Source organism: Phalaenopsis equestris, unplaced genomic scaffold (genome assembly GCF_001263595.1).
Source record: "Phalaenopsis equestris unplaced genomic scaffold, ASM126359v1 Scaffold000333, whole genome shotgun sequence".
NCBI lineage: Eukaryota > Viridiplantae > Streptophyta > Magnoliopsida > Asparagales > Orchidaceae > Phalaenopsis > Phalaenopsis equestris.
The window spans coordinates 246,377-264,138 of NW_018164775.1; the positions used below are offsets into that span (position 1 = coordinate 246,377).

The 17,762-nt window shown below is 35.3% G+C and overlaps 2 protein-coding genes and 1 long non-coding RNA gene across 4 annotated transcripts in view; 2 read left to right on the forward strand and 1 right to left on the reverse strand.

The window, feature by feature from the left end:
• Positions 1 to 2,429, forward strand: part of LOC110025818 (ylmG homolog protein 2, chloroplastic) — an 8,247-nt gene extending 5,818 nt beyond the window's left edge. Inside the window, exon 3 of the mRNA XM_020726479.1 lies at positions 2,077 to 2,429. Within this exon, the coding sequence (XP_020582138.1) occupies positions 2,077 to 2,335 (259 nt within the window). The 3' untranslated portion in view covers positions 2,336 to 2,429. The remainder of the gene's footprint in view (positions 1 to 2,076) is intronic.
• A 6,842-nt stretch (positions 2,430 to 9,271) lies between these two features.
• Positions 9,272 to 11,686, forward strand: LOC110025824 (putative pentatricopeptide repeat-containing protein At3g11460). Its single transcript, XM_020726490.1, has 2 exons — positions 9,272 to 10,193; positions 10,296 to 11,686. Exons 1-2 carry the CDS (start codon positions 9,937 to 9,939, stop codon positions 11,683 to 11,685), a joined length of 1,647 nt encoding a protein of 548 aa, XP_020582149.1. The 5' UTR covers positions 9,272 to 9,936; the 3' UTR covers position 11,686.
• LOC110025825 overlaps positions 11,515 to 17,762 on the reverse strand; it is a 14,971-nt gene continuing 8,723 nt past the window's right edge. The window contains exons 1-3 of one of the 2 annotated variants that reach the window (XR_002294155.1): positions 11,990 to 12,814; positions 11,693 to 11,905; positions 11,515 to 11,593 (exon numbers count right to left, since the gene is read on the reverse strand). This is a non-coding gene — a long non-coding RNA (uncharacterized LOC110025825). Of the gene's footprint in view, positions 11,594 to 11,692; positions 12,815 to 17,762 lie in introns of those variants that run through there. The other variant, XR_002294154.1, reaches the window with a different exon arrangement.

Below are 17,762 nucleotides of genomic sequence, written 5' to 3' on the forward strand. Positions count from 1 at the left end.
CTTATATTTTATCTTTTCTTGCACATTATTATTCCACCACAAATTATTTTTATTTGTAAATAATTTATCTTTTGATTCTCCAAGCACATCTTTTTCTACTTGTTTAATAGTATTTGTTACTTTATCCCACATCACATTTGTTTTTTCATGCATATCCCAAATTTTGAAATCTTGAATTTTACTCATAAAAATAATTTTATTTGTATATTTTAAGTTTCTCCATCTAATTCTACAATGATGAGTCCTAGTATTTTTTATTTTACAACTCTTAATCTTAAAATTTAAAACTAATAAACGATGTTGGGTATTTAATCTCACAAGAAAATAATCAATTTGGGTTTTATTAGATCCGTTCTTATAAGTAATAAGACACTCTTCTCTTTTCTTAAATAAAGTATTAGTAATAACAAAATTATACGCTAAAACAAATTTTAAAATAGATCTACCTTCTTCATTAGTCACTCCAAAACCATTGCCACTATTACTATTTTTGAAATCTACCACTCTACCGACATGACCATTCAAATCTCCTCCAATAAAAATTCTTTCTACAAGAGGTATCATTTGTATTAAGTCTTCCAAATCATTTCAAAATTTAAATTTATTCTCTATATTTGGACGTACGTGAGGAGCTAAAATTAAAAATCTTAGTATCAATAATAATCTTAAGAACAACTAACTTTTACAACATTATATTTCAAACTCTTATCTATAAATACACCCACATTATTTCTAGTGCAATTCTTACCAGAATACCAAAGTTTAAAGCCTAAGTTATCAATCTCGTTAGACTTTTTTTTCACCCATTTAATTTCTTGAATACATAAGGTATTAATCTTTCTATGAAACATAATATCAACTAATTCAATTAATTTACTATTGAGAATACCTATATTCCATGATCATATCTAAATTTTAGTTTCACTAGTTTTATATGCTAACTTCTTTTCCCGCATCCGTCTGTATTGTGAAAACCTTTGCTTATTTGATACTATCTAGGCGTCAGTGTAGTGACCCTTGCATAATTTTCACTATATACAGGCCATACAGTACGTCGCTTCTAGGGGACGCCTTAGCACTTACACAATGATCAAAATGATTCATGTCATGATTTTTTTCGACAAGTTTTACGCTGGCTGTCGACTACCTAACGCAACCCTCCACTTTTCTCATCCGGGTTTAGGACCGGCAACGGCAGTGTTATTGATTGGATACTGATGCTAGTGCTTCTTGCTTGCGTACTGACTAGCTTATGGGATTAGCCACCGGCTGGATGGAAACAACCTCTTAGAACTCTAAAATGCCCCTAGAACAGGTAGGAAACAGAGTGCTAGCAAGAATCAAATTTGGGGGCAACTGACAATGAAACTGAATCGAATGGAAGCTTTCTCGCTTGAACTGTACTCGCTAACGGAAAAGCCGTTTTTTCTCTCAGTCGATTTGATACAATAAATTTCCTGTAGAAAGGGTTTGGTATATCAAAAGGATATTAATGCCAATTTATAACATTTTCCCCCTTTCTTTTCTCTTCTCCCTGGTCCCAGACTCCCAATATTGAAGAGAGGAATTCTCTTTACTTTTTTTTTTTTTTTCCCTTCATAACACTTTCAGACACAAGAAAATAATTTACATCCTTTTATTCATCTCAGGTTTATCATAAATGATAAAATTAATATAGCATATCTTGACTTAGATGCTGACTTAGTTTCAATCATCAGAATAATTCAAAGTCTTCCTCATCATCTTCATCTCTCTCCCTCGCTAGAAACTCATTTTTAGAATCAAAGTCTTCACATTAATAATCAATAATTCTAAGAATCAATATAGAAGAGAATCTTAACTATCACCTTTATCTTGCATCATAACTTCAAATATTATGATCAAATGCTCAGTAATGCATTGAATACACACAAACATATATTTTACAAACAAAGTATTGTTTATGAGTACATAGTTATGTAATGTAGTTTCTGATTACTGATTTCTAACTTCAATTATATATAAATTTTCTCTTAATTATCACTCTTGCTTTATGTTACTGTTACTGATTTCTAACTTCAAAAAAATTCTCTTCAGCACTATATGTGATCCTTATTTAAACATATTTCGTGGGATTATCCCTCCTCTTGGTGGCACATTGGATCTGTCTCCTATATTGGCATTCATTGTCCTAAACGCCTTCACCAGCACAGCTGCTGCTCTTCCTGCCGAGCATCCTGTAAGCACAGTATGTCAAACTTGCACTTCACCCCTGCCCTTTTTACAAAATCTCACCTCAGCACAAGAAAAGTGGATTAGAAGGATGTGTGGTAGGAGAAATAGGACAGAAGAGTAGAAGCTTTCTGAGATTGAAGTCTGTGTGAGTTGCTTTTTCAAGTCTCTGTATTAGAAGTAAATTATTTGCTCCAGCATTCTTGTAATCAAGTAAGAAGACTTTTTTATTTTTGAAAATTATGTTTTTTTTTTCCTTCTGTTGTTTATGAATCTTCAATCATTTTAAGAAATTCTCACCTTGCTTCACTAGTTCTTTTTGGGGTTTTTTTTTTTTTTTTATTTGTGCGGAAGATTTACATACATGCCACTCAATTTTTAGGAATTTACATATGTAACACCTAAACTTTAATTTTTACATGTTTGCCACCTAAAAAAATTGCTCGAACCCTCAAAATAAAAGAGAGAGAGTTTTACATGCATACCACTCGATTTCTATGTATTTATATATCTAACACCTAAAATTTCAATTTTTTTGTACATATTGTCTTATTTATGCAAGAAAATATGCATTTAATATTTTAAATTTTAAAATGGTGATATTTTTTATGTGATATAAATAATTGGGATGATAAAAAAAATTGTAAAAAATAATCAAATAAAAACAACTTTGACTAGAATTTTCAAACATAATAACTGCGGTATTTATCTAATTGGTTTTTTTTTTTTTTTAACCTGAAAATTATACCGTATATTAAGCTTGTTGTTGGGTGCAGAAGAATATTAAGAGAGTTTTATGTATATAGCTTACAATTCTTATGTATTTACTTATCTAGCATCTAAAGTTTGCTATTTGTACCTATAAAACCTTGGTGTCATAAATGTATGCTTGAAAATGTGTATTTCACTTTTTAAAAACATATATTAATAATGATTTCTTTGATGCGATTTTGAAGAGAAGTAAGAATGTTTTGATTTTACATATATAAATACATAAGAATTGTGTTGTATATATGTAAATGCCCCAAAAATCATTCCTTTTTTTGGGAAAATTGAGGGCCTTGTCCATAGTTTATTCCACAGGAAAAATCAAATTACAATGATCATAGAACTTAAATCACAAAGAATCACAACCAATGAACCCATGATTGGCGTAAACAACAAAAGAGCAAAGAATGAAAAATACTCAATGCACAAAGCAAACAGAAAAGACATACAACAAGCATAAACACAGCCAGAGGCTAACGAAAAGACAATCTTGGGAAAGACCACACTTCGTAGAACTAAGGCTCCAAAGGAGAGGTGCATAATACCAACAACATCTTCTTCGTCCAGCCCAAGAACAAAAAGAATCAACAAAAGCTTTTCTCCAATAATAAAATATGCAAAAATAGAAATAAAGCTTCAATGGAAGACAAAGTCAATATTCAACTAGGTCTCAAAGCACAAAGTCATCAAAATCAACAAAAAAAAAAAAAAAATACTATAAAGAGCCACTATAATGATGAACAAGATAGAAAAACCAATTAGAACTTTTAAGGAGAATAAAAGAGCTCAGCACAAAATTCCCTTCACAATTCAAATGACTCCATCTAGAAATTTCAAATCCGAGTAGCAACAATTGTAAAGAGAAATATTCCAACCCCTCAAAGCAAGTCAAAAGGTTACACAATATGAAATCCAACAAAACTTCATGGGAAAATAAAACAAACAACAACTAAATTCACTTGTAGCTCGGAGGACAAAAAGCTAATTTGAAGACAAAAAAGACCACCATAACTCTAAAAACAAGCAAAACATTTTTCAAAACAGTTTGACACAAAATTTCTAAATGCAGTCATACTCTATATAGTAAAGAAAACATAAAAACTATAAAAAAATAGTCACAAAAATAAAATCTTCAGAGAAAAATTCCCTTAGGCCCATCCAAACCTCCATCCAATGAAAATTCACATGTAGAAAGACAAAGAGCAGCTTAGAAACACTCTACATAGAATAAAAAGAGAAAGAATAGCTCCCAAATATAGAACCAGCCCAAAAAGGCTCCACAAAAGCAACAATTTTCTAACAAATCAATAACCCAAATAGAGAATACTAAAGATTTTAAAGTTCTTTTAAAGAAAGAGAAATATCTTTCTTAAATTTTCATCTCTGACTCTTAAACTTAATAGTCTCATGAATTTCTTGAACAAAAAAATTAGTTGAAGAGAAAGATTTCTTTAAAAGCCTTGAATTTCTTTCCTTCCATAAGAAATATGAAGTAATATGAACTGCTAAAAGAAAGAGCCTCTTTAAGATATTTGACGTGAAAGAATCAGCATAAGAAATAACTAGTAAAAAATTGCAACTCATAAGAAAAAACATTGCCCTAAGGAAGGCATCTCCTTAACACGACATGCATAAAAACACATTAAAAAAAGAGTTGTTTATGGCTTTCAATCAATACCACAAAGCACGCAACTCTATCAACCAAAATCCCTTAATAAAAGAGGGTATCTTTTTTTTTTAAGCTCTTCCACCATGATTTTCCAAGCAAAAAATGCAAATATTAAGGAACAACTTTTAAACCAAATATATTTAGTCCAAAGAGCCACATAAAATTTCTCATATACAAGAAGAAAGATAGACTGATGAGAATACTTGGAAGAACCATTCTATACATAAGAGCAACTGCTACACCTGATGGGAATAAGATAAATAACATCCCAACAATGCTCATGATCAAAACTAGAAAAATTCCAAACCTCGTTAGTCATTAGGTCATTTAGTTTAGCAAGTGACAAACATTAAACCACTGAAATGTCATATTTCCAATTTTTTTAAACGAAGAAGAACCATCCAACTAGCAATCAAAGAAAAAAATAGATTACTATTGACATTAACATGAAATTGCAAGCTTCCCTTGATCTTAACAACAATCCGAGTCAGATTTTTCCAAAAAGGAGTTGTCTTACTTTTTCTTTTAAATCATAAAGACCTATTATGTTCAGTGCACTAATAGGCTAAAATGAAAGAAGAGTTATAATATCTCCATATGATCTTAGAGCTACCATAAAATTGTTGATATCCAAATTGAGAATTCCCAGTCCACCAAATTACTTTGTCTTACTGGTGGAAGTCCAAGCAATAACATAGAGTTTATAGGATACCACTATTGTAGAGAAAAATATTGCACAAATAATTAATCTTTTTCCTAAGTCCCTTGGGGATTACAAAAAATTTGAACTAATAATACATTAAAAACCAAACTATGGATTTAAGGAATAGATGTTTGCCAACAAATGAAACATTGTAACTTTCAAACCCGATAACCTAAGCAATATTTTTTTCTAACAGTTTTTGACAATTAGCAACCGCCAATTTGGAATGTTTGATAACCACTCCTAAGTAATTATATGGCAGTGGTTTGAAGGAGAAACCACATATTTCACATATCTATTGATGTAATGCAGAATCAACAGAATTTGCAAAATAAATAGATGATTTAGAGGCATTAAAACTTAAGTTTGAAGCTTTGAAGAACTTGTCCAAACTATTATTTAGGCAAATAATAGTTTGACTGTTAGCTTTTCTAAATAATAACACATCATCAACATAAATCAGATGTGAGAATTCGACTGACATAGAAGTTGCGGGAAAGAATTAAATCCTCGTCTAAAATATAAGAGAAACCATTCATTACTATAACAAACAAATAGGGAGAGAGAGGACACCCATGTCTAACCACATATATGTAATTAAAATATCCTTTTCAATCACAATTTATATTAAGGGACAAGTGCACATCAACAATTCAAGCTTTAATCCAATTTAAGAAAATGAGAGGAAAACTCAATCTAGCCATCCTCTCCAAATGAAACACCTAAATGATATTATCAAAAACCATTTTAATATTTTCAATCTCAACACAATATTCTTCTTAGAATGTAAAGAATTAAAATCATAGAAAAACTCATTTGCAAGAATAATATTGTCTGTTATATCTCTACTCTTGAGAAAAACAACTTGAGGAGAACGCAAAATGGAGGGGAGAAGAGGCTTGAGATGACCTGCAAGCAACTTTGCTATCACCTTATAAGTTGTCTTACACAAAACAATTTTCCTAAAATCTTACAAGATATTAGCATTGGAATGTTTGTGAATAAAGGTAATTGTTGTGTGATTAAGCCCAGTATGCATTTTGCAAGATTGAAAAAAAAAATGTTTTACTATGGCAATGCAGTAAGCCCCACTGATAAACTAAGTATCGTAAAGAAACTTAGCCAAAAAACTATAAGGACCATCTGTTTTATTTGACCCATCCAATAAAAAAGACTGCTTAATATCATCATCAGAGAAATTCTTAACAAGCGCATCCAAATTTAGACCACTTAAGGAATGATAGATAGGAATCCCTTTAAAAAATTCATTTTGAATGGAGTTTTGACTACTCAAAAAATTAGAAAAAAATGTATGGCCTCCTTGATAATATCAATATGAGAAAAGATGCAAGAATCACCATTATATATCTCTTTAATAATATTCTTGTTGTTTCTAATATTAATCCCATGATAGAGAAATTTCGCATCATATTTTTCTTTGGAAAACCTAGCATACTTTGCTCTTGTCTTAAACCATTTATACTCACATTTGTGGGCAATCGACAATTGGGCTTAATTGTATGGTGGAGTAATTGGCAAACAAATGTTTATCAAAAGGGTTATTCTGTATGAGAGACATAATATGTCTCTAATAAATATTCAAATTGTAGATAATATTAGAAATGTGATTAGAAGAACACAGATTTTAACTCTTTAAAGCAAATATAACCACTTTAAGTTTATTACATAAAACAAGAGAAAATAATTTACGACTGGATTTCCAATAATTCTTAGACAAGAATCTATAAAAAAGCTTCTGGGCAAAACCAAAATGAACATTGATAAGTGAACGGTCTAAAGTAAAATGTTCTAAAACCTTGAAAATACCAACAGGAAAACCAGCCATCCGATGAACATTACAGAAAACTCTGCCCATCAAACATCGTATTTGGAAATGATATTGTTCGTTAAACTAGCCATAGGAAAGCCCGGAATTCGAGAGCTCCATTAACCTAGCCACACAAATAGAGTTATTAAAATCATCGAGTTTATCGAGAATAGGAAAAATGCCACTCAATTTTTCTTCAAGCCTCGTAATACAATTACAGTCACCCAAAATAACCTAAGGATCATGAATATATTTAAATAAAGTCATAATTGACATCCATAAATCTTTTCTCTGAAAGTCACTATTATCAGCATAGACAAACAGCCAAAAAATTGATAGTTGAAGAAAATCCAATTCTACCATGAATATACCGAGGGTGTATGTCCAAAACAGTAAAAAAAAAGAGGCATGATTCCATTTAAGCCAAATAAGGCCTCTAGTTACCAAAAGGAAAAATTACAACTAGTTTCATTAGTGAATAGCTTAAACTGATTACAAAAGAAAGGATCCAACAAAGCTTAGTAAGAGAGCTTAGCTTCCAATAAACAAATATGATCCAAATTATGATTTTTTTTTTATAAAATGCTTGCAGTCAGTGATTCTAGAATCACTATACAGCCTACAAGCATTTGAAGTACCTATGCTTGGAAAATGATATGATGAACAAAAAGATTTTAAGAAGAAATGCATTTAGGCTTGTCCTTCTTCCCATTAGAAGAAGAAGGCAAAGCAGAAGAAGATTTATGCTATCTTATCTTATGTAAGATTCTCGCTTGAGGTTAAAAAATTAAAAAGCTTAGAATCTTTCAATACATAGGCAAAGAAGTTGAAACAGCCTGAACATGCTTAACTTCCTTTATATGCTTTGGAAGAGACTCATAATAAGATTCATTGCTTAGAGAGGGAATTTAAACATACATGTTCAAATGAGGGGGAGGCAAAATAGGAGAAGGTTGAAGATGATGATTCTGAGAATTATGAACCCCAATAGGAGGGATGATAGATCTACTAATACTCCTTATTGGTTTAGAACCATTTCTTTTCCTAATAGGATTTCCTCCACACAGAGGAACAATTTGAGGAGAAATATAGTGAGGGATTTTGGAAAAGATGAAGCCTCATGCACAAAAGAAGAATAAATTGTGCATGCAATTGGTTTCTAATCATATAAAACTTCTTGAGTAATATCATTTCCCTTAGTAGCATTAATGACGATAGAACCAGGAATTAAAAAATCAATATTTATTTGTATATTGACTCTAGCATACCTAAGCCGATCCACAATCACAATATACCAATTTTACTATTGATTTTAGAGATACCCTTCTTCTACTAACAACAGACAAGAATGTTAGACAATCTAACCCAAATGGGAACTTCATGAAAGTCTTCTTTAACTTGCTTAAAGTCATAAGACCAAGGTTTACAGTATGACTTCCCATTAAAGAACCAAAGGCAGCTCAAAAGCATCATTTTCTAGTATTCTATACAATTGAATTAGAATAAAAAGAATCCCTCACTAAGATAAATTACTTTCAAATTATCTTTCACCTGTCAAATGTTTTGAATGGTTTGTAAGACATTACCATAGCAATGCCTTTTGCCTGGAGCACAACCAACGAGAGCCAACTTTCATTATTCAGAATAGTTATCATCTTCATTAGAGAACGAGACATTCTCTTCTTCACAAGACATGAAAGAAAGAAGGAAATCCGTTGGATTAGGAGTACAAGAAAAAAACGAGGCATTTCCAGTTCAGCTTGATTAGACTATGGAAGAGGGGGGAAAGCAAGATGATCCAAACCTCTTAAAGAGGCAAAGGCCCCAAAGCAAAAAGGATTGAAGAAGAGAAGATTAGAAGAGGACAAATTTAGAATTTCAAAGAGAGCACCCAAACCCTAACAATGCTTTCAAGAGAATTCAAGAAACACTCCAAGAAACATCGCTTCAAGCCTCTTCGAGTAAAACTTAACCAAACCTATTTTTTATAGCAATTTATTCTCAAAGTTGTTAAAACTTCAATAAACTACTATTTAAAATTTTAATATTAATAAAATAAACATCTATACTTTAAATATTTTAAAACCACCACTCAAAACTTGAACCCAAACTTCTTAGCCACCGAAGCCCCCTCCCCGTCTCCAGCCCGTTCGAAGCCGTCGCCAGCGCTGACGTCTCCGTTCGACTACAGCTACCTCGCGACATTCCTCCGTCTCTCCTTTCCGCCTGTTCTTCTTTGCCGATATCTCCTGCACAGCAAGTCGTTCTTCCCTCTACCCGCGTCCTTCCCATTCGAAGCGTCACTCCATTACTGTTTCTTTTTTTTGTTTTTTCGTATCTATCGTACTTGTTCCTTTGGTCGATTCATCTGTAAATTGCTATTTGAATTGGATCTCTGTTTCATTATCCAGTTAAACTGTCATTCACACGAACCACTTCTTCTTGCTTTTCAGCTCTTCGCCGAATTTCCTGAACGGGAGTTTTCATGCTCTGTTTGTTGCCTTGCAAAGGACTCTCTTTTAATCTGCCATTATTTTGCAGCCATGATTGCTTCTAGTTACTTGCAATTGATCTGGAATAATAAAACTTTAACATGTACTTTCTTTGTAAATCAGGTTTCAGAGATGTTATGAAAAAAATGTGCCCGCATTTAGAGTGCCACTCAAGGCTATGAAATGTTTCTTGAACTCATTCAAGCTCTGAATCACAGAGAAAACTTTTTTAAAAGTTATAAATCATATTTTTTTCATCTCCATAATGTTTCGAACTCTCGGAATCCCAACTCTGGGCGGTTCTCTTCAATACAACAAGCTTCTAAACTCCTGCTCTTCCCTCTCCGATCTCAAACGCCTCCACGCTCTTCTCCTCACCCATGGCCTCATCTCACGCCTTGATCTCGCCACCAAAGTCGTCTTCCTCGCCTACACTCTGTCCTCAACCATGGCCTATGCCCGCAACCTGTTCGACACTACGCCTCACCGGGACTCATTCCTCTGGAACACTCTAATTCGCGGGTATGCTACTATCGGCCCATGTCAAGAAGTTCCCGCTCTCTACAAAGAGATGCACCGCACCGGTTTCTCTCCTGATTACTTCACTTTCCCCTTTGTGATCAGATCCTGCTCCGTCATCTCTGCCATTGGAGAAGGAAAACAGGCTCATTGCAACATTGTGAAGAACGGGTTGGACATTAATATCTTCGCTCAGAGCTCGTTGATCACAATGTACTTCCATAGTGGGGAGATTTCTGATGCAGAGCTGATTTTTGGCGAGATGGGGGAGAGGAGCATGGTGTCATGGACGGCCATGGTAGCTGGCTATGCTCAAAATTGTATCTTTAGGAAGGCTGTGAGTGTTTTTCAGCAAATGGTTGATTCCGGAGTTCGGTTTAATGAGATCACCCTGGTGAGCATTCTTCCAGCTTGCAGCGAGTTAGGCTTTTTTAGTCTGGGGAGATCCATACACGGTTTCATGATCAAATCCGGTTTGAGCTCATATACTTCATTGGCAAACGCAATGATTGCGATGTATGGCAAATGTTGTGAAAGGGAAGCTGCTGAGTCCCTGTTCGACGCGATGCCAGCTCCAAGCTTAGCATCATGGAACACCATGATTGCACTCTACGAGCAGAACGGTGACGGAGTTGCGGCGTTCGAAGTTTTCCGGCGGATGATTGCTAAAAATCTCAGATTTGATAGCGTGACATTGGTGTCTGTCATATCTGCCTGCACTGCTCTTGGAAACCTGGAGATTGGGAGATGGGTTCATGAGCTTTCCTGTAAGAGAGGACTTGAGCTTGATGTGAGAGTCGGCAATGCGTTGCTCGATATGTATGCGAAGTGCGGTGGAATCGACTCGGCTCGAGCTCTATTTCAGAAGCTCCTGCCATCAAAGAGTGTGGTAAGTTGGAGCGCCATGATTGGGGCTTACGCAGCTCATGGCCATGCGAAGGAGGCTCTTGAGCTTTTCTCTAAGATGAAAGAAGAAGAAATAATGCCTAACAGCTTCACTTTTACCTCAGTTCTTGCAGCTTGCAGCCATTCCGGTGATGTCGAGGAGGGAATGAAACAGTTTGAGAACTTGAAGAGAGATTATGGGATTGATCATACCGTAGAGCACTGTGCTTGCATGGTGGATCTTCTGGGGCGAGCCGGAAGGCTGGGTGAGGCTTATAGGTTTGTGGAGAGGATGGAGGTGAAGCCGGACAAAGCGGTGTGGGGAGCTTTGCTTGGTGGTTGTAGTATGCATGGGGATGTTGACATGGCTGAGATGGTGGTGGAGGAGATGTTGAGATTGGATCCTCAGAACGTGACATTCTGTGTTTTGATGTCGAACTTGTATGCTGATGCGGGAAGATGGGAAGATGCGGCGAGAATGAGGAGTAGAATGAAGGAGCAGGAGATGAAGAAGGCTCCTGGATTCAGTTTGGTTGAGATACATGAGAAGATCTTTAGTAATTATTCTTGCAGCATAAGAGATTCATTCAGCTTGGCCCGAGCTACATAGAAATTACCTGAAGGTTTGATTTGTTTCTCACAGCATCATAACCGGCTGTTGCCTGGTGGATGATTCTTGGTTGAGAATATACTTAGGAAGACTTCAGTTATTTAAGTGAAAGAAATTGTGAAAATCTATAAATTGAATGAAAGCCAAACGTATTTTGGTATGAAGGTTGCATGCTCAGGCTGGAGTGCTCTTAAGATGGGCAACTTCCTCAAAAGTTACGCTAATAAAACAAAATCGTGAGACCGTTAAACCAAAGCAAACAATATCATCAATGGACGAGAGTTTGAGCTGTTGCAAATGTTACCTTAGAAACATCGCTGTTGAAGATAGTCTTCTATTTGCATGTGAGATAATTAAGAAACCCAACTAACAACAATGGAGCACCCAACTGAAATGAAATTTTTAATATATTTTTACTTATTAAAAGTTAAAATGCTGTTAATTTTGTTCTAACATGAAGGATAAAGGGCATAAATGTTAAAAACAAAGTTGAGGTATCAGAAATGTAAATACATATGAATTGGTTGGTATGCATGTAACTTCCCCATAAATTAGAAGTGATGGAGGATATTTAAAAATCCAATTAATGGGCCTCCATTTGCATGTTGTGATGATTTTGCGCGGACGTTGTTTATTCGCGGGCTTTGTTTATTTATTTACGAGATGTTAGCAGCAATCGGCAGCAGGGTAACGATGGCAACTGATGAAATGATGATGGATTTTTTTAGACTTCTCTTTAAAGACTTTTTAAGAATTATTTTAGCCCATAATTAAAACAAATGTTCATTAACTTAATTTTCTTTTATAAATTTAAGACTTAAATAACCTCCTCGAAGATGTCCTGAAACTAGAAAAAATGAACACTAATCCCATGAAAATGCAGTGATTTTTTGACAGACTTGTCAGTCCAACCAACCATTAAAAGAGTTTTAACACATTCATAATATTATTATAATAATGTGCATATTTTATACATCACTAGCAGGTAATTATGTGGAACATTGTTAGCAGTATGACGAGTTTTAATCATATACAAGCATAAAGTGTCCAAATTGAATCTAAAATACAGAAAGTATGCAGAACCAATAAATATTACATGCATAAGAATGAACTGAACGAAAAGGAATATGCGCAACGATAAATCAATACAGATGGTAGCCTCTCGGGAGAGGCGCACATGCTATGTATGATGTGACATGCAGCAGATATATTCATTTAATCCATCACTTCATTATGAATAATAACAGAATTCCCTGACATGTACATAACAATGAAAACGAAAGATAAGAAGACAACTCACAAACCTACAAAATAGTTATGGATATAACATAATTAACAACGAAAAATAAATTTACCGATTAATAAACAACATTTACTTACCTTACCTTGACCGAGCGATACAAAGATCCAAACTTACTTGGGATACACCTAATGATGTCAACTGAAATTCAAACTGAAGGTTCTGTAGACACAGATTCTAATTATCTAATACAAATATATCTAAAATCATTTCGAAGAACCAATTAGGTGAAACATGAGCTTTAATCTATTTAGGTTTAAGTGTGTATGTTAAATGTTTACCAATCACAACAAAACAATTCAAGTTATAAGATAATATAGTTCAGGGTTACAAAAACAAAAAATCATATAATTTATGAATAAAACTAATTACACAAAATAAAAAAGGTTTAATTATGATTTTTATTAGAATATAACGTTATTATTAATTATTATTTGATTTTATTTTCTGATTATGTATTTCTCCTTTTGTCTTATTCTGTTTTATTTTTCTATTTTATTATGATTTTATTGTTTTCCATTTTTACACATATTGTAATTGAGTTTAAATATCTCTCCTCCTATCAATAAAATTGAGCTGGACTATTTCAAATCTCAACATGGTATTAGATTCTAACCCTAGATTCAGCAGCCCCCAGCCTCCTCGGCCAGTTCCAACAGCTGCCGCCTCCACATACTAGCAAGTGACCTCCTCTATCGGGTTCAAAGAACAACAAGAATTCCAGAAGGCTTCTTCCTATCTGCTCTTGTTCCGCAACAAATAATTGGAATTCCAGAAAGCTTGCATTCAAAGAAGAACAACACGTTTCTGCAAACAGCATACTTCTTCCTGCCTGCAGTCGCTCGCTCTTCTTGCAGGTTTCAGCAGCCGCCAGAGCAATCCCTGTTGTCCGCCAGAGCAATTCCTACAGGTTCCGCCAGAGCAATCTCTTTTGTCAAATGGAGTCCCCTATTTTGTTGTCAGTGTAAGGATCCTTGCAATTCCTATAGTTATTGTTGTCTGTTTTGTTTCTGTTTGTTGTGATTCTACCAAAATTAATTGATGACTCAGAATCACAACAACATTATTCATCAGCTCAGTTGAAATTATGGCTGATTCTTTCAATCAATTGCCCTCAGAAGACACTCTTATGGCCACTAGAGGATTGACTCCAAACCTTGCTCTCATGCAAATCAAAGGACTGGAATCTAACATGAATTTTTTAATCACAACTCAAAAGTTGAATGGCAGCAACTTCCCAAGCAATCTCTTTGTTCATCAAAAAGCGTGGGAAGTTTGACCACCTCATAGGTATGATTTGTGAGCCTCCAAAAACCGACCTGCATATGGAGCTTAGGAAGTGGAAAACTCCATGGTCATGTTATGATAGATTAACTCTATGGAAACTTCAATTGGTCGTTCATACATGTTCCTACGTTCAGCTAGTGCTCTCTGAACGATTGTCCTTAATACCAAATTAGATGTAGGAAATTCTAACTAAGTTTATGAGGTATCTAAAAAGGTCCGGGAAACCAAACAAAGGTCAAGGGCCGTGACCCAGTACTGTAATGACCTTGTTGCATTATAAATGGAATGCAATCTACACTACGACTATACTTGAGATTCTCCGACCCACTTATCCCTCTTTTAAAAGATCGTAGAGAAGGATCGTATGTTACGATTCCTTGCCTTAACAAAGATCTTGACGAAGTTCAGGGTCGTATTCTTGGTTGGGATCCTCTTCCTTCCGCTCGCACTGCTTTCACCGAGATTCATCAGGAAGAAAGCAAGAGACTTGTCATGTTCAACGCTTTTACTCCTTCAGCTGAATCACCACGAGACTTGTCATGTCTTGATCTTAAATAGTGCTCAACCCTAGTCAATGACACCACGAACCGGTCACCTCACTCATAATTATTATCACAAACTCAACCACAATCAAGGCAAGTGTTGGAAACTTCACGATAAGCCAACATACAAACCCTCGGCCAAATCCTCGAATGCCAAGGGACTTATGAAGATGATTGAACCAAGCCACGACTCAGTCGAATCCTACCCAGAACATCTTGGAATCCTTCAAATCCCTAAACAACCAAATGGAGCAATTGATCAAGCCTCTTGGAGCCAACCAAGTCTCTACAGGTCCATCAACCTCTCAAATCCTATAAGGTACTTTCACTCATTTCTCCCTCATTCACAGTGACATATAGGGACCTCTCGTATTTCTAGCTACACCAATAAATAATGATTTTTGACCTTAATCAATGACACTCGAAGGATGTGGGTTTAAATTTTAAAAAACAAATCGGAAGTTGCACATAGGCGGACCAAGAAGGGTACAGGGAGCAAATTGCCCCCTCTCAAATTCAAAATTTTCTTATATGAGAGAGAAATTTGGTTTTTTGCCCCATCTGAAATATCAATTTCGCCTCTCCTAAAATATTAGTTTTCCCTTCATTGCCCTAGATCTTCCCTCGTTGGGTCTAGGGCACAGTTTGCCTAGCCCATCTTGATCTTAAATAGTGCCCAACCCTAGTCAATGACACCACGAACCGGTCATCTCACTCATAATTATTGTCACAAACTCAACCACACTCAGGGCAAGTGTTGGAAACTTCACGATAAGCCAACATACAAACTCTCGGTCAAATCCTCGAATGCCAAGGGACTTATGACGATGATTGAACCAAGCCACGACTCAGTTGAATCCTACCCAGAACATCTTGGAATCCTTCAAATCCCTAAAAAACTAGATGAAGCAATTGATCAAGCCTCTTGGAGCCAACCAAGTCTCTACAGATCCATCAACCTCTCAAATCCTATAAGATAATATTCCTATTGCTCTCACAGTTTATTCCTCCTCTAGTCCATGGATTATTGATTCAGGTGCCACAAATCACATGACTGGCTGTTGACAAGCTTTTTCGACTTACTAACTGTGCTCTGGAAAAAAAAAAACACCGTCAAAATTGTTGATAGATCCCATAACTCCATTGCTATAAATGGTCGATTATACTAATGACCGATCTAACATTGGAGTATGTTTTACATGCTCCTTGATTTTAATGCAATTTATTAACTATCAAAAAGTTGACAAATTATATATGTTGCGTTGCTAATTTCTCTTCAGATGTTTGTGTTTTTCAAGATTATAGTTCGAGGAGGATGATTAAAACTGCTAAGTAGGTGTAGCTAGGCTCTACTACATCGAAGAGGACAACAAGGAGAGTGAAGACACGACACTCAAAAGTTATAGTTTATCTCGAGTCATTGAATGTCTCTTTATGTTATTGCATTGTCGATTAGATTATCCTAATTTTCAATATTTAAAAATTTGGTATCATCTGATGCTTTCTAATAAAAATCTCTCTAACTTCAATTGTGAGACATGTCTGTTAGCCAAACATCACTGTGTTCATTACCCACCACACATTTATACTCCTTTCACTTATTTCTCCCTCATTCACAGTGACATATAGGGACCTCTCGTATTTCTAGCTACACCAATAAATAATGATTTTTGACCTTAATCAATGACACTCGAAGGATGTGGGTTTAAATTTTAAAAAACAAATCGGAAGTTGCACATGGGCAGACCAAGAAGGGTACAGGGAGCAAATCGAAGGACGTGGGTTTAAATTTTAAAAAACAAATTGGAAGTTGCACATGGGCGGACCAAGAAGGGCACAGGGAGCAAATTGCCCCCTCTCAAATTCAAAATTTTCTTATATGGGAGAGAAATTTGGTTTTTTGCCCCTTCTGAAATATCAATTTCGCCTCTCTTAAAATATTAGTTTTCCCTTCATTGCCCTAGATCTTCCCTCGTTGGGTCTAGGGCACAGTTTGCCTAGCCCATCTTGATCTTAAATAGTGCCCAACCCTAGTCAATGACACCACGACTTGTTTTGCCCCTAAAGCAGCTGTGACCTTCCAAAACTCTTACAAATTTGTCATAATTCAATTCAAAACTCTTATTCAGATCCTTCAGACCGACAATGGTCGTGAATTCTTCAACTCTATTTTGAGTAAATTCATGGTAAGTAAAAACATTTTCGACCATTGTTCTTACATGAACACTCCTTAACAAAATGGGATAGTCGAGATAAAAAACTGTCACGTCCTTAACGTTGATCATTCCATGATGTTTCAATCTAATTTCCCGAAACGTTTCTGGAACGCTGCATTCTAACTGCAACCTGTCTCATAAATAGAATCCCTTCCAAACTTCACTTAGTCGTCCTGATGTCATGCTTATCTGTCAATCAGTTCTTCTCCACCTTATATCTCAAGATTTTTAGATGCACTGTTTTTATTTGAAACACTGCTCCTACTCGAAGTAAACTTGATCCCAGATCCATAAAATGTATCTTTCTTGGATACTCTGCAACTCAAAAATGACATTGATGCTTTGATCCAACCACAAACAAAATCTATGTGAGTGTTGATAACTTATTCTTTGAAAGTGTTATTTATTTTTCTAGCTCGCTCTCTAGTGAGGGGGGGCTTGAGTTCCCCGACACTGTCCCTTATCCTAATCATATAGATGGTCCCTCCATTGTTCCCACCACGGAGGAGTCCTCTATCTTGTTGAGTGCACCATCTCCTCCTACTGTCTGTGTCTACATGTCAGCACTATTTTTGGTGTGGGGTTTGCCCGTAAGAAGCTGTCGGTCATCGGAATTGAAATCCCGTTGCCTGCTTCGGAAGGACTTTTAAAAAAAATTTAGTTTTGAAAAAGATGAAGTCAAACTGACCCCATAATTTTCATGGTTTAGATGAAAGAGCGCTTTATCTCAAA